This window comes from Corythoichthys intestinalis, chromosome 14 (genome assembly GCF_030265065.1).
Source record: "Corythoichthys intestinalis isolate RoL2023-P3 chromosome 14, ASM3026506v1, whole genome shotgun sequence".
In the NCBI taxonomy this organism is placed as follows: Eukaryota; Metazoa; Chordata; class Actinopteri; order Syngnathiformes; family Syngnathidae; genus Corythoichthys; species Corythoichthys intestinalis.
This window is the reverse complement of record NC_080408.1, coordinates 3,234,913-3,258,153: the sequence shown is the minus strand read 5'-3', so window position 1 is coordinate 3,258,153 and position 23,241 is coordinate 3,234,913. Positions and strand designations below refer to the sequence as shown.

Genomic DNA, 23,241 nt, shown 5'->3' with positions numbered 1-23,241 from the left:
AGGTTATGAAGTCTATGCTTGGATGTTATTATTCATATTTTACAATTCTGCCATTTTCAAGTTTGTTGGGAGGTTCGAACAGATTATTGACATTTCAACAATTCTTCACCCCCCCATTTATCACTTTAAATGGATCAATACTGTACAACAACGTACAACGCACCTCGCTGTCCACACTTTCCAAAGGTTGGACATCTTCGGCAGCTACTTCAGGATCTTCCTCAAATATCTGGGAAAAAGACCACGCAGAGGGTCATATTAATAATTTCACCATAAAGAACAAACATCCACCAGATCAAGTATGCCAACCTCAGCACGGTCCAGAGTCTCTTCTTCCTCTTGTACTTCTTCTTCATCATTTTCTAGCACTTGGTTTTCATCCTCCTGTTCTTGTTGGACAAAACTGTCCTCGATGGAAACCTCGACTTCAGGCTCTAGAAAAGAGTTAAATGGACTAAATGTCTATCGCCGTCAATGTGAGTCACAACGTACTGGCATGTTAAGCCAACATGTTTTGTAGGGGTGATAGCACCTCCTACTGGCCAAATGAAACAATATGCGCTGAATTGGTCTTTACAATATTCACTCAATCTTCTGTACTAGTTATCGTTTCTTTCAATCATCCTCGGCACTAGTTGTCCTTTTTAGGGTTGCGGGGGTGCTTAAGCCTATCCCGGCTTACAATGGGCAGAATTTTATCCAAAATTCTTAAATTTTTGATCAATTCTCAACTACGTTCTTTTATTGACTGATCTAACATACTTCAGCCGCAAGTCTGGTTTTCGCCCAGGTCACAGTACAATTTCAGCTACAGTCTCTGTCCTAAATAACATTGTCTCCTTTCTTGATAATAAACAGTTCTGTGCTGCTCTTTTCAATGATCCTTCAAAAGCATTCGATACCGTTGATCATAAAATTCTACTTCATAAATTGCAGGCCATAGGCTTGGATGTTAATGCCCTCAACTGGTTTAAGTCCTATCTTACAGACAGAATACAAACTGTTGCTGCTGATGGTGTTCAATGAAGTCCACTTACTATTAAAAATGGGGTGCCGCAGGGGTCAGTCGTTGGACCACTCCTTTTTATGTTATACATTAATAATATTTTTCTTCCTAATCAACATTGTAATTGGGGTTGTTCCGATCATGTTTTTTTTGCTCCCGATCGTTTTAGTTTGAGTATCTGCCGGTCCCGATATTTCCTGATCCGATTGCAATATATATATATTTTTTTTAATTAAATCATTTTCTAATTGTATTTAACGTTACAGACATAATGTTTCACTCATCCAGAGTCTTTAGTTTAAGCTTAAGGTAGGGTTATCAAATTCATCGCGTTAACGTCGAGAATTAATCATTTTTACATTTATCACGTTACAATATTTAGCGCAATTAACGCATGTGCTGCGTGACCCACTCACACATTGTCGCGTTCAATCTATAATGGCGCCGTTTTACCCATACAGTATATAGAGCTAAAAGGCAGCGTAAAATGAGCAGAGTGAATTTTGGCAGCCTTTGGAGCCTTTTTTTTTGAATGGCTTAAGCCTTACAATCCCTCTCCCAACGATTAGAATAATCGTGGGAAACAATGTGGGGAAGTAAGGTAGTAGTTGATCTTTTTCTTAACACCATATGTTATTTCTCAACACAGAGAAGATATTTCAATTGGTGTCACTACGCACAGTCATGGTTGCATTTCCCATCATGCATTTGGGCAGAACAGTTAAATGGCTACAGTATCATTTACTGAAAGCTCAACAAATACACTAGATGTCAATATTTAGTCACAATATACAAAGTCACATTTATCCTTTAAGAATTACAAGTCTTTTTATCCGTGGATCCCTCTCACAGAAAGAATGTTAATAATGTAAATGCCATCTTGAGGATTTATTGTCATAAACAAATACAGTACTTATGTACTGTATGTTGAATGTATATATTCGTCCGAGTTTTATTCATTTTTTTCTTAATGCATTGCCAAAATGTATATGATCGGGAAAAATTATCGGGAATGATTGGAATTGAATCGGGAGCACAAAAAAAAAAAAAAAAAAAAAAAAAAAAAGCAATCGGATCGGGAAATATCGGGATCGGCAGATACTCAAACTAAAACGATCGGGATCGGATCGGGAGTAAAAAAACATGATCGGAACAACCCTAATTGTAACTGTTTCCATTAGTGTATTTTGTGAATGTTTTTTTGTGCTAAGGCCTCTATTGTAAAAAAGATATTAATCTCAATGAGACTGCCTGATAAAATAAAGATTAAATTTAAAAAAAAAAAAAAAAGGACTGGTTGCCAGCCAGTTGCATGGCACACAAATAGACAAACAACCATGCAGACTCTTGGGGCATTTCAAATGTTCAATCAGCTTACCAAGAACGTTTTTGGCATGTGGTAGCAAGCCAGAGTGCCCGGAGGGAGATCTAATGCAAACGCCACACAAGATAGGCCGGGATTGAACGCCTGATCTTAGAACTGTGAGGCGGACGTGCTAGCCACTTTTCCACCCATAAGCGATTGCTATGAGACTGCAAGGAAAGCTCAGAATCTCCCAAAATGATAGAAAATGCAGTAAGTGACCAAATTTATACTGTTGTGTGTACATGTCATTGACTGGCTCAACTTTTGTTCAGAATTAGCTTATCATTGGTTACTATTCAGCTTGCTTTTCATTCATTCACCCTGCTTCAAAGTCATTTAAAAAGTGTGGATGCGGTGTCTCCAGAGTTGAGCGTACAGTGTAGGGTTGCAGCTATCGATTATTTTAGTTGTCGAATCATCGATGAACTAGTTAGTTCAAATAGCTGAACCTCAAATGGTGTTTAAAAAAAAATAAAAAAATTAAAAAAAAAGGATCTATGTACAACGAAAGAACAATTGGCTAACTTAAGCTAGTTTACTTTCTCTATTTAAATGCTATAAAATGCTTTTTTTTTTTTTTTTTTTTTTCTTTTTACAATGCTCTTAACAAATGGTTCAAACACATATTCCCACAAAAAATGACTAAAAATACCTATAAACTAAATTAGGAATGCATTAAAAAAACTAGGGCTGTCAAACGATCAAAATTTTTAATAGAGTTAATTACAGCTTAAAAATTAATTAATCGCAATTAATCGAAATTAATCGCAATTCAAACCATCTATAAAATATGCCATATTTTTCTGTAAATTACTGTTGGAATGGAAAGATAAGACACAAGATGGATATATACATTTAACATACGGTACATAAGGACTGTATTTGTTTATTATAACAATATATCAACAAGATGGCATTAACATTATTGACATTCTGTTAAAGCGATCCATGGATAGAAAGACTTGTAGTTCTTAAAAGATAAATGTTAGTACAAGTTATAGAAATTTTATATTAAAACCCCTCTTAATATTTTCGTTTTAATAAAATTTGTAAAATTTTCAATCAAAAAATAAACTAGTAGCCCGCCATTGTTAATGTCAATAATTACTTACACAATGCTCATGGGTGCTGAAGCCTATAAAATCAGTCGCACCCAAGCGCCAGCAGAGGGCGGCAAAACTCCATAAAACACAATTAACAAGTGAGCGTTTCACTGTACCGTCATTTAAATCTGTCTGAGAGGGGCATCTGCGTTAATTGCGTCAAATATTTTAACGTGATTAATTGAAAAATTTAACGCGATAATTTTGATAGCCCTAAAAACATTAGCTTAAACAAAAACTTAGCTTATGTTGGTCTTAACAGGGAGCAGTAGGATTCAGCCATATGCAAAGGGGACAGACCAAAAGGCAGTGTATCCACCCAAATCAATAAAACTAAACACTTTCAGAATAAACAATTACAATGCCACATTAATTAAACAAATACTCGAAGCAGCAAAATTTAATTCAAATACTTCTGGCACTCTAGTTTCTTTCCCTACAGAGCCACAGAGCATCTCCACTGTCACAAAACACTCGCAGCTTCCCCTCATTGAAAGACCAACATCTGCCACCGTTTCCACTGTGCTGCCATCCAATTCCAAACAATTTATTTATCAATAGTTACCCTTTATTGTAGGTTCAGGACTAGGAATCACCACCGGGGCCGGAGCATCGTCGTCAAGGGGAGCGATGTCTAGGTCACTTTTTTTCAGTCCTGAGAGATGACACACATTAGCTCATTGGTTGTCCAGACATCCAATCAGTTTGAAGCGGGAGGGTAGCAGTGAATGAAAGTTTATCATTAGTTGGGTTGACTGAACAAACTCATTGTTGGGAAGGTGCATCAAAAATGTAAACTTGAATTCATTGACCGGACTTGCCGAGGAGTATTTTAGCATCGTCGATGTCAAAGTCCCCGTCTCCGTCTTTATCGTAGGCTGCCAGGTTACCTGAAAAAACAAACAGAAGAGCAGTGTGGGAATATATATTTTCATAGCATAATTAAAGATGTCCCGATCGATCGGGTCCGATCACGTCATTGTCAAAGTATCGGAATCGGCCAAAAAATATCGGACATGCCTTTTTTTAATATATATATTTTTTAAATTAAATCGTTTTCTAATTGTATTTAATGTTACAGACAAAATGTCTTACTCTCATCCAGAGTCTTTAGTTTTGGCTTTAAGTAGGGTTATCAAATTTATCGCGTTAATGGCGGTAATTAATTTTTTAAAAATTAATCACGTTAAAATATTGAACGCAATTAACACGTGCACTGCACGACCCACTCACGCATTGTTGCGTTCAATCCATAATGGTGCCGTTTTACCTATATATAGAGCTAAAAGGCAGTGTAAAATGAATTTTGGCAGCTTTGGAGCCTTTTTTTAATTGGCTAAAGCCTTACAATCCCTCTCCCTATAATTAGAAATATCATGGGAAGCAATGTGGGGAAGCAAGGTAGCAATTGATCTTTTTCTTAACACCTTATGTTGTTTCCCAACGCAGAGAAGATATATCAATTGGAAGCACTACGCACAGTCATGGTTCCACTTCCCATCATGCATTTGGGCATGGCTACAGTATCATTTACTGAAAGCTCAACAAATACACTAGATGGCAATATTTAGTCACAATATACAAAGTCACATTTATCCTTTAAGAATTACAAGTCTTTCTATCCGTGGATCCCTCTCACAGAAAGAATGTTAATAATGTAAATGCTATCTTGAGGATTTATTGTCATAATAAACAAATACAGTACTGTATGTTGAATGTATATAATCGTCCGAGTTTTATTCATTTTTTTCTTAATGCATTGCCAAAATGTATATGATCGGGAAAAATGATTGGAATTGAATCGGGAGCAAAAAAAATTTATTCACATTTATTCGCATTTATTCACAAGAATTTCAAAGCAAAAGTTCTTTGTGGTTTTAAGGCATCACAACAGTGGCTTAAAGACGAGCAGCACATTCGACATGTTTACGTAAAATAAATGCTAACTGCCCGTTTTTTGTTGTTGTTTTTTTTTTCAAAATTAGCGCGTTCACGGGCGGTAATTAATTTTTTAAATTAATCACGTTAAAATATTTGACGCAATTAACGCACATGCCCCGCTCAAACAGACTAAAATGACAGTTCAGTGTAATGTCCGCTTGTTACTCGTCTTTTTTTTTTTGGTGTTTGATGCCCTCTGCTGGCATTTAGGTCCAACTGATTTAATGGGTTAGTACCATGAGTGAGCATGGTGTAGTTATTGACATCAACAATGGCGATCTACTAGTTTATTTTTTGATTAAAAATTTGACAAATTTTAATAAAACGAAAACATTAAGAGGGGTTTTAATATAAATTTTCTATAACTTGTTCTAACATTTATCTTTTAAGAACTACAAGTCTTTTTATCTATTGATCACTTTAAGACCGACATGTCCAAAGTCCGGCCCGGGGGCCAGATGCGGCCCCTGGTCAAATTTCATCCGACCCCCAGCCTCTGTCATAAAATCAATAACGTCTGGCCCGCACACAGACTTAATATATTGGTCAGCAGTACTGCTACGAGCATATGAAGTAGCTTACACACTAAATGCTGCTCCTCATTTACCCACTAAAAGTCAGCAGCACTCTAAGCAACATTACCTCGTGTGACCCTTTACTTCCAATTTTCTAAAATGGTGACAATCAACAAGAAAAAGAAAGTTGACTGCGACGGCCAATGCTTCTAGGATAGGTGGAAATTGGACTATTTCTTCACTAAAATACGTAACAACTGTGTCTGCCTCATTTGCAAAGAGACAGTTGTTGTTTTTAAAGAGTTCAATGTGAGGCGATATTACCAAACAAGACACGTTGACATTTAAGACAAGATTACAGGGAAGGTACGTAGCGAGAAATTGAAGCTAGTTTAATTTTACAGCAGCAGTATTTCACAAGAGCCTGACAGTCGAAAGAACGCCACAAAGGCTAGTTGCAAGATTGTTCAAATTATTAATAAAAAAAAAATACCGTATTTGCCCGAATACAAGACAGTGTTTTTTTTTTTGCATTGAAAAAGAGGGGGTCATCTTATATTCGCGGTCTAGACATTATACCCATTCACGACGCTAGATGGCGCCAGATATCGTTGAAGCGATGTTCTGTCACGATAGATCTTAGCTACTCTCAAGTTTAACCAGTTTGCATTATTTTATCGCAATGTTTTTCCTTATTCAGATTTGTTTCAAGACTACAGTTAAACTTCACTTTGATGGTTAATGCAATTATTGCTATTTTTTGTTTTATCACAATAGATTGATTTATTTACATTTCAAAAACCAACCAGAAGCCATTTGTGTATGAATGTGATTGCACTTAAGTTTACATATTTAAATGTTCAGATATTAAGATTTGAATGAAGCAAAATAACATGCTTTTTCACTCAAATATATTGTTATAATCATTTGTTTCAAATGTACTGTAATTATTTTCTGTTTAAAAAATAATTTGGTGTTCAAAAAGTCTTTTTTTCCCCCAAACTTGAGCCTTGAAAAAGAGGGGGTCGTCTTATAATCAGGGCCATCTTATATTCGGGCCAATACGGTAATAAAGCAAATGTGACACACAGAATGGCTTGCGAAAATTTGCCTAAATATATTGTTCTACATAAATTACGTCAGCTAAGGTCGGCCCCTAACATTTTTACCACACCAAATCTGGCCCCCTTTGCAAAAAGTTTGGACACCCCTGCTTTAAGAGAATGTTAATAATGTTAATGCCATCTTGTTGATTTATTGTTATAATAAACAAATACAGTACTTATGTACCGAATGTTGAATGTATATATCCGTCTTGTGTCTTATCTTTCCATTCCAAATATAATTTACAGAAAAATATGGCATATTTTATAGATAGTTTGAATTGTGAATAATTACGATTAATTCATTTTTAAGCTGTAATTAACTCGATTAAAAATTTTAATCGTTTGACAGCCCTACTTTTGACAAAGAATCGAGACAGTTTTACGTCCATATCTATAAAAAATTCAGGGATTTAAGCATTTATTCACAAGAATTTTCAACGCAAAAAGCTCTTTGTGATTCCACTCGGTCAGCTTTGAAGGCCACGCCAACAATGCAGGCCCCCTATTACTGTATTGGCCCGAATATAACACGGCCCTGATTATCAGACGACACCCTCTTTTCAAGACTCAAGTTTGAAAAAAAAAAAAAAAAAAAAAAAAGACTTTTTGAACACCAAATTAATTTTCTATACAGAAAATAATTACAGTACATCTGAAACATTATAACAATATATTTGAGAGAAAAAGCATGCTATTTTGCCACATTCAAATCTTAATATCTGAACATTTAAATATGTAAACTAAAATACAATCACATTCGTAAATGAATGGCTTCTGGTTTTCGAAATGTAAACAAATCAATGTTGTGATAAAACAACAAAATTGCAATTACTGCATTAACCATCAAAATGAAGTCTAACTGTAACTGTAGTCTTGAAACAAATCTAATTAAGGAAAAATATTGCAATAAAATAATGCCGACTGGTTAAACTTGAGAGTAGCTGAGATCTGTCATGACAGAACATCGCTTCAATGATATCTGGCGCCATCTAGCGTCGTGAATGGGTATAATGTCTAGACCACGAATATAAGACTCCCCCCACTTTTTCAGTCTTATTTCAATGCAAAAAAACTAGGGCTGTCCCAAACGACTAATTTCCTCCCGATTAGTCAGCCGACTATTTTTACGATTAGTCGACTAATCTAATAATTTTTTTTTTTTTTTTTACTACTTTAATAATGAAATTTTTGTTCAAGCTTATTAATTCACAAAAAACATTTTGGAACACCTAAATTCTTTATTAACATATAAATAAATAACAAATACCAATAATAAATCACAAACAACGAGGTCAAATGCTGCTGGCATTAATTAGTGCAAAAAATGTAAATGGAAACACTGTGACTTCACCTCTTTAACAGGAGTCAAAACAATTCTTACTCTTTTTGTGGTATGTCTATATTGTTGTAAATGTTAAAATGAATTGCAATGTCCCGGACAACCATTTTCAGAATACTTTGTGTGAGTTCAGATGCTGTTTCTGGTGTGCATTCTGAATTTTTGGGGTATGGGAAAAACTGTTCAACTTTTGTTTGTTTTAACATGAAAATAGATCAAGTTGAGGGTACACTAAAATATTACCACAATTATTTTGAATGAAAGGCACACATACCCTCAGTAACAAAAATTAAATATATCGTATTAATTTTATAGTATACTACTGTATGTAAAACTTTATAATATTAAATAACTAAAATGAGTGCAGTCATGGATTACAGTAAGCAGGACAGTGCTGTTTCCATATATGTTTTTATTATATTATGTATATAAAGGATATATGTATATATTTTCCCCAAGTGGGAGCTTCCATGATCCTAATAAATGTAATAATAATTTTTAAAAATATATAATTATATTAATTATTTTACTAAATAAAAATGCACGTTGATACGACGCACATAAAGGCAACTTCCATTTAAAAAATTGTTAGAAAGTTGTATGGACTTACAATCCGCTAGCTTGTTGTGACTTGTTGTTTTCGAAAATTACACTTGGGTGACGGCGCTTCAAGTGTTCGTTCATAGCCGACATGCTACTGTGGTATGCGAGCTCAGCTGAGCAAAGAGTACACAAAGTGGCACCCTCCATATTTTCCTCGAAATAATTCTAGGCTCTGGCTATTCTGGTCCGCTTTTTTGGCTTTATGCCGCTTTCACGTTTTACCAACTCTGCCCTTTTTGGAAATTGGCAGTGTTTCCAACTCCTCACCGGCAAATCACTTGGCTCGTTGTCGTCGGTTCGTCCGATTTTCTCCTCAGGAAGGCGCCGGCGTGGATAAAAACACCGAGAGGCGTCGGATGACTCTTTATGGATACTTTTATTTACCAAAACAAAAACGTGGGGGATGCAGCCACTCAACTCTACGCTACCCGCGCACTTTTCCAACTCACCGATCTCGCTCCCTCTCTCTCGCTCACCCACTTTCTTCCTCTTTGCTCAATCTGACAATGCCGGTCACACTGAAATAACAACGGCCCCCTCGGGGGTGCCAGTAAAAACCACTTGTATTGCGAGCGCCCGCCATTCTAAACTTTATCCGCATGTAATTTTTTTTTTTAACCCGTCGACGCATTTACGTCATCGATGACGTCGACAACGTCGAATAGTCGGGACAGCGCTACAAAAAACACAATCTTATATTCGGGCCAATACGGTAATCGGCCCTGCGTCCAGTCAATAATTACGAAGTCTATGATATATTTACTTCTTTTCATCCTTCTTTTTATGCCTAGGTTGAAACAAAAGCTGCCGCAATGTGTCTGAAAACGGGGGTCTCCAGGGTAAAACGGACAAATTAAAAATGGTTTGGGTGCTTAATGCGCCATGAAGCTGCTATGGCAGCATATATGCATATTGTTCTATCAAACAGAAGCTCTTTTGGCTTAAAATACAGTAGTTTATTCAAAAGAGGGGGAAGAGCTGAAAACTGCTTTTCCAGCCTTGTGTGCGTTTCCCGCCATATGGAATTCTCATCAAGAATTGATTGATCGGGCAGGTTAGCCCAAATTGGGCGCCGTCTGCTGGCCAACATGTGCATTGCAGGAACACATCTATGATAATGACACTAACATGAAAATGTCAGTAGAAAGTTCTATATCCATCAGTACCATCTAGGGCTGTCAAATGATTAAAATTTTAATCGAGTTAATTACAGCTTAAAAATTAATTAATCGCAATTCAAACCATCTCTAAAATATGCCATATTTTTCTGTAAATTATTGTTGGAATGGAAAAACACAAGACGGATATATACATTCAACATATGGTACATAAGTACTGTAAATGTTTATTAGAACAATAAATCAACAAGATGGCATTAACATTATTAACATTCTGTTTAAGCGATCCATAGATAGAAAGACTTGTAGTTCTTAAAAGATAAATGTTAGTACAAGTTATAGAAATTTTATATTAAAACCCCTCTTAATGTTTTCTTTTTATTAAAATTTGTTAAATTTTCAATCAAAAAATAAACTAGTAGCTCGCCATTGTTGATGTCAATAATTACACCATGCTCACTCATGGTACTAACCCATAAAATCAGTTGGACCCAAGCGCCAGCAGAGGGCACTAAACACCAAAAAAAAACAAGTAACAAGCGGACATTACACTGTACTGCCATTTTAATCTGTTTGAGCGGGGCATGTGCGTTAATTGCGTCAAATATTTTAACGTGATTAATTCAAGAAATTAATTACCGCCCGTTAACGCGATAATTTTGACAGCCCTAGTACTATCTAGGCCTGTCGCGATATCAAATTTTAGTGTGCAATAATTTATTTCATAAATTATTGCGATATGCGATATTATTGCACCCCCCCCCAAAAAAAAAAAAAACACAACCAACTACAGTATATATTAATAGATCATGTACACCCATTTAAATGCAATAAATGTTTACTCTTAAATTCAAAAATACTTTTTAGGAAATCACAACTAAAAACAATAGACCATGCCTCTTTTAAGTAAAAGACAACAATATTAATACTGCACAGAAACACAGAAGAAATAAAATTTGTTTTTTAAGAAAAATAAAATTCCACTTAACAATTTAAGTATCTAGGCAAATGAAAACGTTTCCCCTCATAGCTTCTGCTGTGGCGTTCCATGCGTAATACAGTGGTACCTCTACATACGAAGTTAATTCGTTCCAGGAGCTTGTTTGTAAGTCGAAATGGTCGTATGTTGAGTAGGATTTTCCCATAAGAATACATTATAATTCCAATAATTCGTTCCACAGCCCAAAAACTACATCCTTAATGAATACTACTGTTACGATTGCAAATAGCAATTACAAAGAGCATAACAAATAAAATATGCATAAAAATCACAATAACAATAATATAATAATAGCAATAATAATAATAATAATAATACAGTACAGTACCTGTAATAATGTAACGAATCGGCTTCTAATGTGGCGGACTTTTTTTTGCTGTGCGTGAACGCACCGCGGGGCTGACGGTGAGCAGGAAAGCGCTATTTTACTATCTGTTTCGATCCTGGCGTCAACAGCAGTGGACACTCGGCGAGTTGATGGAATAAATGATTTGAAACCTGACGAAGCTGGCGATTTCTTAGGCGATGTTACCACAATAAGAACTGTCACCTTAACTTATCAAGACTGGCGAACGGAGGGGGACCGCTGGCCGAGATCGGCATTCTACGACCCATTTCATGGATGCACACACCATGTTTATATTTTGCTATCATTCACATCTTCATTTCAATGGTAAGCGTCACCTTTTCTTTTTTTTTCTCCATCTGCACTAAACTTAAACTGCACTATACTAAAAACAGAACTAAAATGCATTTTGCGTAGTTGTTAACAAGGAAGCCGAACTTTTAACAGCACGTCAACCGCACGCGCGCACGCAGGTGCACGCGAGGCGATAAATCGCAGCGGAAAAATTATTGCCTTCATTTTTATTTACCGTGCGATAAATGAAATGATTGCATATTGCGACAGGCTTAATACTATCTAGGGCTGCAGCTATCGAATATTTTAGTAATCGAGTAATCGACTGAAAATTCTATCGATTAATCGAGTAATCGGATAAAACAAATATATTTTTAGGTGAAGAGCAATTATGCATATACATGAGAAAACAAGACATTTCATCTAATCTTGAACCATTTTCAGTCAATCAATGTCTTTATTTTCGATGTATATTGTTGAAAACAGCCAACAATTGCATCTCAGATGTAACTAGAATTTAAAAAAAAGACTAATTCACTGCTTTCACTCAAAAAACTTTTAGATCTTATTTAAAAAATATATATATATATTACCTAAAAATGCCGTTACGCTTGATAACACACATCACTTAAAAGTTAGGATTTTTTTCCCCACGTGTTTCAATTGGTGAATTTCTCTTTGTGTCAAGCCATTTTTAAGTTCTAGTTAAGTTTTAGGTTAGTCTAAACTAAGTTCTGATAGGATTTTGAGTTTTTGCAGTGTTCAAAATAAATGTATGATACAGGCTGTATTGGAGCACATTAGGGACCAGTGCTACTTGGTGTTTTATCCAGCAATGACTACTGAGCTAAAATTGATAGTTAGCATGATTAAGTTTTTATTTTACACCCTCATCATCCACAATGCAATGTTATGTTAAAACCTGTATGTAAGACACGTTAGCCACGCATCGACAGTGGTCATAATTATTGGAACCTAGCCCTCCGCAGGGCTAACGTTATGTCAGCTAGTAGCGACAGTTAATCTTATTTATTAGCGCTTAGCGCTCTTTATTAGCGCTTAGCGCTCTACTGCTTTAAGATGGCGGCTGTTTACTAACGCTGCCCAGACGCGGCAGAGTCTGTCATTTCGCATCTAGTTCAACATACATGTGATCTCTATGAGACGCATCAGACGGTACCTGTTACCAATGTAGCATCGTGCGGGCTAGTATTTAGCAATGCCAGCGTCGTTTGTGGCGGCTGTCGGCTGCAGTAAGTTTTTTTTTTCCTTCTTTCTCTCCGCACGTGACAGCGCGTTGTCCCGCATTGAAAGTAGTCCGAGCAAAACGTGATGCTTAGAACTGTCAAAATAAACGATTACTCGAGGTGAATAAAATTACTCGGATCGGTTTTTAAACTCGAGTTACTCGAGTTGCTCGAGTACTCGTTTCAGCTGTAGTACTATCACAATATTATTCTAAGCAATGCGCAATGTACTGAAAGCATTGTTTTTAGACTTTTTCAGTTTTCATTCAAATTGTGAAGAAGTGAATATTAGAGCACACAAACCCAAACAAAATCTCTTTAAAAATACATATTTCACAACTCATTGACTTCATAGACGTCAAATTCATTTGAACTGAGAGGAAATGAGATGAATGAACGAATGTTCAAGACATGAGGCAAATCAGCATGCGTGCAGCACATGGCAATTTTGGAAGTTAGGATTGCGGGCGTGTCCGATGCTATTCCTAGTACAAGCCGCAAAAGTACAAGAGGGGGGCCGCAGAGAATGGCCTACAAGCACGTTTTGTACTCACCGAGAACTTGCTCATAGTCGACCGGGTTAAAGTATACCACGGCTATAGACGTCCAGACACCCAGCAGGGAAAGCACGATAAAACACGTGACGAACGTGTTGCCCCCTGAAGCCGACTCGGTCTTCTTGGATTTTTTGTTTGTTGCCTGGTTCCTGGTGGCAGCTGAAACCCAAAGGAAAGTTTTTCATCATGTCTCCTATAAAGCAGGAATGATTTATTATTACACTTGGACAGTCACCATTAGAGATAGCACATGACATGAGCATGAACGTAAAAAATGACCGTACTCATTCATTCCTGGCAGCTAATAAAATTTACAAATAAATTGACAAAGGAATATTTGCAGTGATCCCTCGATACTTCGCCACGCAACTTTCGTGGCCTCGGTGCATCACGAATTTTTAAAAAATATTTGTCAAAAATTCAAAATTGAGAAAATACGGTTGCCTGTGCGCTAGCAGAAGGCAGAGCCCGCTCAACTCAAAGTCCACCTCTCTGATTTAGGGATAGACCGATATATCGGTCGGCCGATATTTCGAATTTTGATGTACATCGGTACTGGCCCTTTTTTGGTTTTGTTTGTTTTTTAATCTGAGCGGCCGATATGTAAAAGTCAATTTAAAACTAGGGATAAGGACTGGGCATCGGGCCTTTTTTCAGAGGATCGGAATCAGGTGAAAGGGATCAGGTTTTTAATAAAAGAAAAGTATATTTGGTTTTCTCAGTGGCAGTCTCAGTGGCGAAACCCGCCACAACTAGACGAGATATTATCGCGTACTTACCTTGTTTCAATCCAAAAACTCCATGTAGCATGCATCACTGAGTGTCAAGACACAGCTGTGAATGGCCACAGCTGGATTTTTGGGGGGATTTTATGGGTGAAACATGGTAATATAACAAGGGTCGCGATGCAGAAATCGCAGACATCAAGGAGTGGTGGAGATGTTCATTTTCAAATATTTACCCTTTTAAATGTTTTTTTTTTTCCCCAATTTTTCTTTGTTTGGATCAATTATTTAACATATCGGAAAAAATGTGACAGTAACAAAAAAAATACAATTATATTCGTGACTTTCTTACAGACACCTTTTTTTTCATTGTGACGTAATTTCTTTAAGAGTTTAAAATATGCGAGTGAATAATTTTTTTTAAGTCATTTTTTTAAACAAAATATTAGACATCAATTAATGATTCTAAGTGAAAAATGACAGACATTTTAAATCATAAATATAAGTAATTACCTTCGTTTTATGGCTGGGTTGAAACAAAAGCGGTTGCGCGACGTCTGTAAACGGGGGTTTCTTGGGTAAAACGGACAAATTAAAAATAGTTTGGGGGCTTAATGTGCCATGAATCTGCTCTGGCAGCATATCGATACATTGTTAATCAAACACAACAGTTGTTTTGGCTTAAAATACTGCAGTTTCTTTTAAAGAGGAGTGCAAGAGCAGAAACTGCTTTTACAGTCTTGTCTGTGTTTTCCGACATATATATAAGTTGAAATTTCACCCCCCAAAAAAACAAAAAAACCTACATTAGGGCGCACTGTAATTTGGGGGGGCGGGGGGGGGGGGGTGTCAAACAAAAGAGCCTGCGTCCTTCCGGTCGTTTTTGTGTTTGAACAGTGCCGGTGGGTCAAGCGGTTTTGGCAGGATTATTAGCTTATTTTTGCATTACATGTAAAGCTACCATCAACAAGCAAGTTAAGTCTGCACTAAATATCAGCATCCCAAACATAGCCAAAGTCCTGTTAAAGCTTTTTCATATTCTTCCTGGCGCACGTCAAATAAAAGGTTGTGTATGCAGTCTGGCCCCGTCCTTGTCATTTTGCTTTTCATGCTGCCCACACACGTGGAATGCGCTGACAATTTGCCGCCGCTAGCCATGCAGTTAAATTGCGCGCGTGCCAGAGCTGAAAGCCAAATCGGGGCCAAAAAGCTTCTGTGTAATGTTTACATATTAGATTTTTTTTGGTTTTGTCACAATATTTTTGATTTTTATCACAGGCTGTCATTGAACAAACGCAGTTGCTCTGAAAATGAGCTGTTTTTACATTGACTGCACAGTAAATTTGTCAAATTGCCACTGACGTGTGCTACAAGGGTGTGGCAATACAGTTAGTCCCAGAGTTATGAATGAGTTCCATTCCTACTAGGGGTGTGACAATATATCGAAATGGTGATATATTGTGATACTTAGTATCCCAAAAGGTTATCGATATGCTCTTGTCAAGAATCGAGATAGCGTTTTAAAACGGTGTCAATTAAAAAAAAAAAAAAAAAAAAAAAAAAAAAAAAAAAAAAAAAAAAAAAAGGCTGCCATTGACAGTGCTCGACGCCCAATCCATTTAGACTGGGAACGTTTGTTCATTCGAAACCAGAGCATTCACAGTCATTCGGTCCGGTTTTCGGGTCATTTACAGGTCACTTGCTTTTCATTTTAGGGCATTTACAGGCCATTTCCTGTTGAGTTTGAGTCACTGACTATTCATTTGGGTGATTTCCAGGTCACTTTCTGTTCTGTAACACAAAATAAACAGCAAGTGACCCATAAAATACCCCCAAATCAACAGGAAGTAACTGAAAATCAACAGGTAAATGACCTGAAATGGCCCAAAATTACTCATCGCCTGGCATTGGCTGCCACTGACGGCCATAGACGTCCACTAGTCCACTACTAGTGATAAACCCAATTCCAATTCACAGCAGAAGCTTGTTTTTCTGTTTATTAGTTTTATGTAGAATATCTTAGAATTACGGTGGCTGAGAGGTGTCAGGCGAAATGCAAAGTCCAAACACTTTGCAAATAGAAAAAAGCACGAACCCAAATTGTAAACGCTTTGCAAAAGTAAAAAGCACGAATGCAAACTGCCACAACACGATCCCCAATTCCTAAAGCGCGATTGCAAATTGGCAAAAGCACAAATCCCAACTGCCACAACACGACAGCAAATAGCTCGTAACACAACAGCAAACTGCTCACAGCACAGCAGCAAAATCACGCAACACAACGGCAAGTGGATGACCCGGAAGTTTAAAAAAAAAAAAAAAAAAAAGGACACTTTATAAGTGCTTTGTGACCATCTATATGGACCGCCATGAAGTTGCCCCCCCCCCCATCAAACGCAAATTTATATAAAAATGATGTCAATCGTTTGTGCTGCAACGGTTTTGTTGATACAGTATTATGCTTTTATAGAGATAATAATTTCGAGTGGTGACGTCACTCGTAGCTTTTCCTCAGTTTAGCTCCCGCAGCTAATGGAGCGCACCAACTCTCTCAATTACAGAGGGGTGTCCTAATAACAAGCACGAGCATAACACAAATTCGGGTCCATTTTGCCGTAAATTGGGGGGCTTGAGATATTGATTTCGAGTGATGACGTCCCTCTAAGCTCCCAATTGTGTTGTGTTTTTCGGAGTTTTGCCGCCCTCTGCTGGCGCTTGGGTGCGACTGATTTTATAGGCTTCAGCACCCATAACTATTGTGTAAGTAATTATTGACATCAACAATGGCGGGCTATTAGTTTATTTTACAAATTTTATTAAAATGAAAACATTAAGAGGGGTTTTAATATAAAATTTCAATAACTTGTACTAACATTTATCTTTTAAGAACTACAAGTCTTTCTATCCATGGATCGCTTTAGCAGAATGTTAATAATATTAATGCCATCTTGTTGATTTATTGTTATAATAAATACAATACTTATGTACTGTATGTTGAATATATATATCCGTCTTATCTTTCCATTCCAACAATAATTTACAGGAAAAAAATGGCATATTTTATAGATGGTTTGAATTGCGATTCATTACGATTAATTAATTTTTAAGCTGTAATTAACTCGATTAAAACTTTTAATCGTTTGACACCCCTAGTTCAGATATTAACATTTGAATGAGGCAAAATAACATGCTTTTTCTCTTAAATATATTGTTATAATAATGTTTCAGATGTACTGTAATTATTTTGTGTATAAAAAAATAATTTGGTGTTCAAAAAGTCTTTTTTTGAAACTAGTCTTGAAAAAGGGGGTCGTCTTATAATCAGGGCCGTCTTATATTTGGGCCAATACGGTATGTGTTTGTATTTCTAAGTTTACAGCTACAGTTTGTTGAGTTACATGTGAGCAAAATGCTATGAAAATTGTAAATAAGTTAGCATTCATAGCATTTAAGATAGCAGACTTTTGTTAGGCAAATTAGGCTAATTTAATGTACGAAATTTGCATATTGATCAGAATAGATGGACGTTTGAAGACCAATTGTTTTGTGTCAAGTGTTTTATTGTTAAATGTGTGTCGTTTCTAATATTAGTGTACATATGTGTGTCACAGCCTATAAACTGTCTAAAGTGAAGGAAGTAAAAAAAAGCTTCAAAAAGCACAATTGTTTAATGTAATTAATTAATTTGAAGTGGGAGGGATGACGGCTAATTAACCATTCATTTGCTGCTTTCCCTCCAACTTCAAACAGATTGAACGTCTACAAGTGATAAACGTATTCCAATTTATATCAGAACGATGTTATTAATACAGAGATTATTATTATTATTCCCCAACTACCACAGTAACCGGCAGTCAGTGAGTTGAAAACTCATTGCCCTGAACATTTATTGACATCAATTGGTGGGTTTAATATATATTATTTCATTTTCTTTTTAAATCTCTACAATAACAAATACGACAGTTAATGGGTTAATCTATTAACATGCGCCCAGTCGCTGCCGTCCCTCCCAGTTGAAATGAATTGGACGTCTAGGTCAGTCACTAACAGTTATACAGAAGCTTTTCTTGACCGGTTTTGTTTTGAAATGCACCCAAGCTTATCTGTTGACCTTTCTTCCTCGTCATTCGGTTTCCTCGCCACTCTCGCAAAAGCGCTGCCAGAAGACCGTTTGATTGGTCAAGTCGGGTCACGTGAGAGGAGGAGGAATCATTGTGCGCGACTTATCCGTGTACAAGTCGCGTTGGTGAAATTAGCGGAACAGAGTCCACCTTTTGACCCCAGGTTGACTGTGTAATCTTTTTAGCACCTATGTAGGACAGTGACTCAACATTGATTACAAGTAGCTCAAGCACAGGTAGTTCGTCACATCATTTTGTGAGGCCCGTCAAAATAAAGCACTTTTTTTTTTCTTAAATAAAATTTTAATAAAAGAAGTCTAACCCTTAGTGATCAAAGACCACAAGATGAGAGAATATTTATCATTTCCCTTTTTTTTAAAATCATTATTACTATTATAAAAATACCAGTACATGTTTTTTTTTTTTTGCTATTTAATTAAAAACAAACTTTTCCCCCCCTCTTTTTTATTTAGATTTTTTTTTTTTTTAAGAATAGATTCCTTTACAAATTAAATGGAAAATAAAGTTTGAAAAAAAAAAATAGAATATATTTTTTTTGTACTTGTTTTTAGTTATTATACATAAAGTTTTTGATTTTTTAATTAAAAAAAAACGTTTTTCTTTTTTGTTATTAATAAAAAATATTAATACTATTTTTTTTTTTAAATTAAAATATTTTATTCCTGAAAAAATAAAAAAATTTAAAAAAGTTTTGGAAAAAAAAAAATAGAATACATTTTTTTGTATTTGTTTTTAGTTATTATACATAAAGGTTTAGATTTTTTTCTTTTTTGTTATTAATAAAAAATAATACAATTTTTTGAAAAATTAAAATATTTTATTCCTGAACAAATAAAAAAATAACAAAATTTTAATACATAAAAAAGATTTTTTATGTGTATGCTTATAGTTATTATAGTTTTTGATTTTCAATTTAAAAAACTTTTTCTCCTTTTTTGTTTTTAGTAAATATGATTTAAAAAAAATTTAAATATTTAGTTTATTTCTTTACAAATAAAACATAGTACATAAAGTTTTTGATTTTTAATAAAAAACAATTTTTTTCTGTTTTGTTGTTAATTAAAATATTTAGTTTATTCCTTTAAAAATAAAAAATTAACGAAATTTTAATAAATAAAGAAAATATATTTTTTTATGATTGTTTTTAGTTGTTATATAGGTTTTTTATTTTTAATTTAAAAAAAAAACAACTGTTTTTTCTCCTTTTGTTTTTAAAAAATAATCCGATTTAAAAAAATATATATATTTAGTTTATTCCCTAACAGATAAAATAAAGAATTGACAACATTTTAATAAAAAATATTTAAAATTGAACAGTATACATGACATTAACAGAATAAAAATATTTTTTTGTTTTCCAATTTTTTTTAAAATTAAGAATGTAAAAATTAAATATATGTATATATATGTGTATGAGAGAATATTTGCTATTCAGACTCAGAGGATCTGCTATGTGTGTGTTTTGATTATTGGTTATCTTATTGATTGATGTGCAATTTCTTAGCAGTTTTATGTATTTAGAAACAAATGACTTCATAAGAATACAATGGGCAATGCACAAAAAAAAAAAAAAAAAGGGTGCGGGTTGGCAGCAAATGAATGAATGACCGTTCATTCGTTGCTACCCCCCCACTTCAAACTGACTGGACTTCTACTCATGATAAACTCCCGAGTTTATCACTTGTACATGTCCAATGGCGGTGATACTAGTTATAAACTCTGAGTTTATCATCAGGACTAAACGTCCAACCATTTCAAGTGGAAGTGTGGCATTCGTTCATTCGCTGCCAACCCTCCCCCTTCAAAGGGATTGGACGTCTATCACCATTAATAGAAGCCAATGAGTTCATGTACACTTAGAACCGCCTTTTAATGTCAATCTCTACTTGTGCAGAGTACTTTTTGACTTAGGAGAACAACTCTATTGTAGTAGTGGGCGGAGCCAAGGACAATTCTGAACATCTTGTTCCCAGAAATAAAACGCAACGCTTCGCATTGTTTCTCTTACTTGCACAGGAAAATACAAACAAAAAAATATGCCTTAAAATAAAAGTGCATGATGATCGTTGCATGGCATCGTCAGCAGACCACCAAGAGAACTTTTTTTTTTACCATCTGCCCCACACCCCTCATTCTACTTAGCCACGTGTCAATGCACGCTTAACAAAACAATTGCTTTTGCAAGTTTTACAGCCTCTGCCGAAGCAGAATAACATTAGGAAGGCAAGGTTTCTGACCTGATTCGTCTAAAAATTGCAAATGTAAAAGGTAAACTCAACAAGGAGGACTAAAGATACATATTTGCACTTGTCTTATGCAGCAACTTAAAGTCACACCCTTGTTTAGCCGGAGGGAATGACTTTTTCCCCCCAAATTTGGAGATAATAAAAAGAGGTTATTGTGCAAGGCTATACGACTTGTACCGTCGGAGCGATGCGTGATTGTATTACGTCACAGCACAACAATAAATAAATAAAAATAACAAGGTTATTTATACTAAGTGCTTTAACTACACAAATGACACTACTAAACTAACACTAAGAGCGTTATTGATGCGAAATACTTTGACGAGACAACATAAAACTAGCCAAGCTAGTACCACGCTAAGCGTATGCATTAGTTTATATAACAACATTGTTAACAGAAAGCAAATGGCGTGTTCGAGAAGCATTAACGTACCTTTATTTGATGCATTCGAGTTGGCATTTTGAGTCGGCGACATGATTCTCGGACACAAGTAACAGCCGCGGAAGGTCCGGGTTGACTTGGAAAGTGGTTTTCAAAAAGAAATTCCAAATGTTGCGCAGCCGCTTAAAAACACTAACCCCGTTTGCAGTCTGATTGACAGGCTTGGCAACCAATGGCTGCTTTCGAAAGAGGACCAATCGGCATTGCGGTACACACTGGCGAGCCCGCCTTAAAAGTGAAAGGAGGATTTACGGTTTACGTGCCGTTTGTGCATACATGAAGACCATACTGGTGGGGGCAACATTCTCATCGAATGCAATGCATGCGAGTTGGACAGATGTCAAACAACCGCCTTACTGGTGGGGGCAACATTCTGATCAAAGGCAATGCATTCGAGTTGGAAAGATGCCAAACAACCGCGTTGCTGGTGGGGCAACATTCCAATCAAAGGCCATGCATGTGTGTTTGATAGATCTTAAACGGCGGTCATATTGGAGGGGGCAACATTCCAATTAAAGGCAATGCATGCAAGTCGGAGAGATGTCAAACGGCCGCCTTATTGGTGGGGGCAACATTCCAATCAAAGGCAATCCACATGCGTTGGATGGAAACCAGACGGCGGCCATATTGGAGGGGTCAACATTCCCATCAAATGCTATGCACGCGAGTTGGCAAGATGTCAAACGGCCGCCTTATTGGTGGGGGCAACATTCCATTCAAAGGCAATGCATGCGCGTTGGATGGAACTCGGACGGGGGCCATATTGGAGGGGGCAACATTCTCATCAAATGCTATGCATGCGAGTTGGCAAGATGTCAAACGGCCGCCTTATTGGTGGGGGCAAGATTCCAATCAAAGACAAAGCATGTGCGTTGGATGGAGATCAGACGGCGGTCACATTGGTGGGGGCAACATACCCATCGAATGCAATCCCTGCGAGTTGGAAAATGTCAAACGGCCGCCTTATTGGTAGGGGCAACATTCCAATCAAAGACAATGCATGTGCGTTGGATGGAAATCAGACAGCGGCCATATTGGAGGGGGCAACATTCCCATCAAAAGCAATGCATGCGAGTTGGCAAGATGTCAAACGGCCGCCTTATTGTTGGGGGCAACATTCCAATCAAAGGCAAAGCATGTGCGTTGGATGGAGATCAGACGGCGGCCCAACAAACCCATCGAATGCAATGCATGCAAGTCGGAGAGATGTCAAACGGCCGCCTTATTGGTGGGTGCAACATTCCAATCAAAGGCAATGCATGCGCGTTGCATGGAAATCGGACGGCGGCCATATTGGAGGGGGCAAAATTCTCATCAAATGCTATGCATGCGTGTTAGTAAGATGTCAAACGGCCGCCTTATTGGTGGGGGCAACATTCCAATCAAAGGCAAAGCACGCGCGTTGGATGGAGACCAGACGGCGGCCACATTGGTGGGGGCAACATACCCATCGAATGCAATCCATGCGAGTTGGAGAATGTCAAACGGCCGCCTTATTAGTCGGGGCAACATTCCAAACAAAGGCAATGCATATGCGTTGGATGGAAATCGGACAGCGGCCATATTGGAGGGGGCAACATTCCCATCAAAAGCTATGCATGCGAGTTGGCAAGATGTCAAACGGCCACATTCCAATCAAAGGCAAAGCATATGCGTTGGATGGAAATCAGACGGCGGCAACATTGGTGGGGGTAACATACCCATCGAATGCAATCCATGCGAGTTGGAAAATGTCAAACGGCCGCCTTATTGGTCGGGGCAACATTCCAATCAAAGGCAATCCATATGTGTTGGATGGAAATTGGACAGCGGCCATATTGGAGGGGGTAACATTCTCATCAAAAGCTATGCATGCGAGTTGGCAAGATGTCAAACGGCTGCCTTATTGGTGGGGGCAACATTCCAATCAAAAGCAAAGCTTGTGTGTTGGATGGAAATCAGACTGCGGCCATATTGGTGGAGCCAACATACCCATCCAATGCAATCCATGAGAGTTGGAAAATGTCAAAAGGCCCCCTAATTGGTAGGGGCAACATTCCAAGTGAAGGCAATGCAAGTATATTGGAAAAAAGTCAGACGGCAGCCATATTGGTGGGGGCAACATCCGCATCAAAGAAAATGCATGGGCGCTGGAAAGTAATCAGA

General features: G+C 36.9%; 1 protein-coding gene across 2 annotated transcripts in view; it reads right to left on the bottom strand.

Annotated features, from left to right (window-relative positions):
- LOC130929569 (aspartyl/asparaginyl beta-hydroxylase-like) overlaps nucleotides 1-21,255 on the bottom strand; it is a 33,248-nt gene extending 11,993 nt beyond the window's left edge. For both annotated transcript variants that reach the window (XM_057856810.1, XM_057856811.1), the window contains exons 1-6: nucleotides 21,088-21,255; nucleotides 13,539-13,700; nucleotides 4,297-4,365; nucleotides 4,041-4,130; nucleotides 310-434; nucleotides 164-229 (exon numbers count right to left, since the gene is read on the bottom strand). In XM_057856810.1, coding sequence (XP_057712793.1) covers nucleotides 164-229; nucleotides 310-434; nucleotides 4,041-4,130; nucleotides 4,297-4,365; nucleotides 13,539-13,700; nucleotides 21,088-21,130 — 555 coding nt within the window. In that variant the 5' untranslated portion in view covers nucleotides 21,131-21,255. The remainder of the gene's footprint in view (nucleotides 1-163; nucleotides 230-309; nucleotides 435-4,040; nucleotides 4,131-4,296; nucleotides 4,366-13,538; nucleotides 13,701-21,087) is intronic.
- Nucleotides 21,256-23,241: the final 1,986 nt, after the last annotated feature.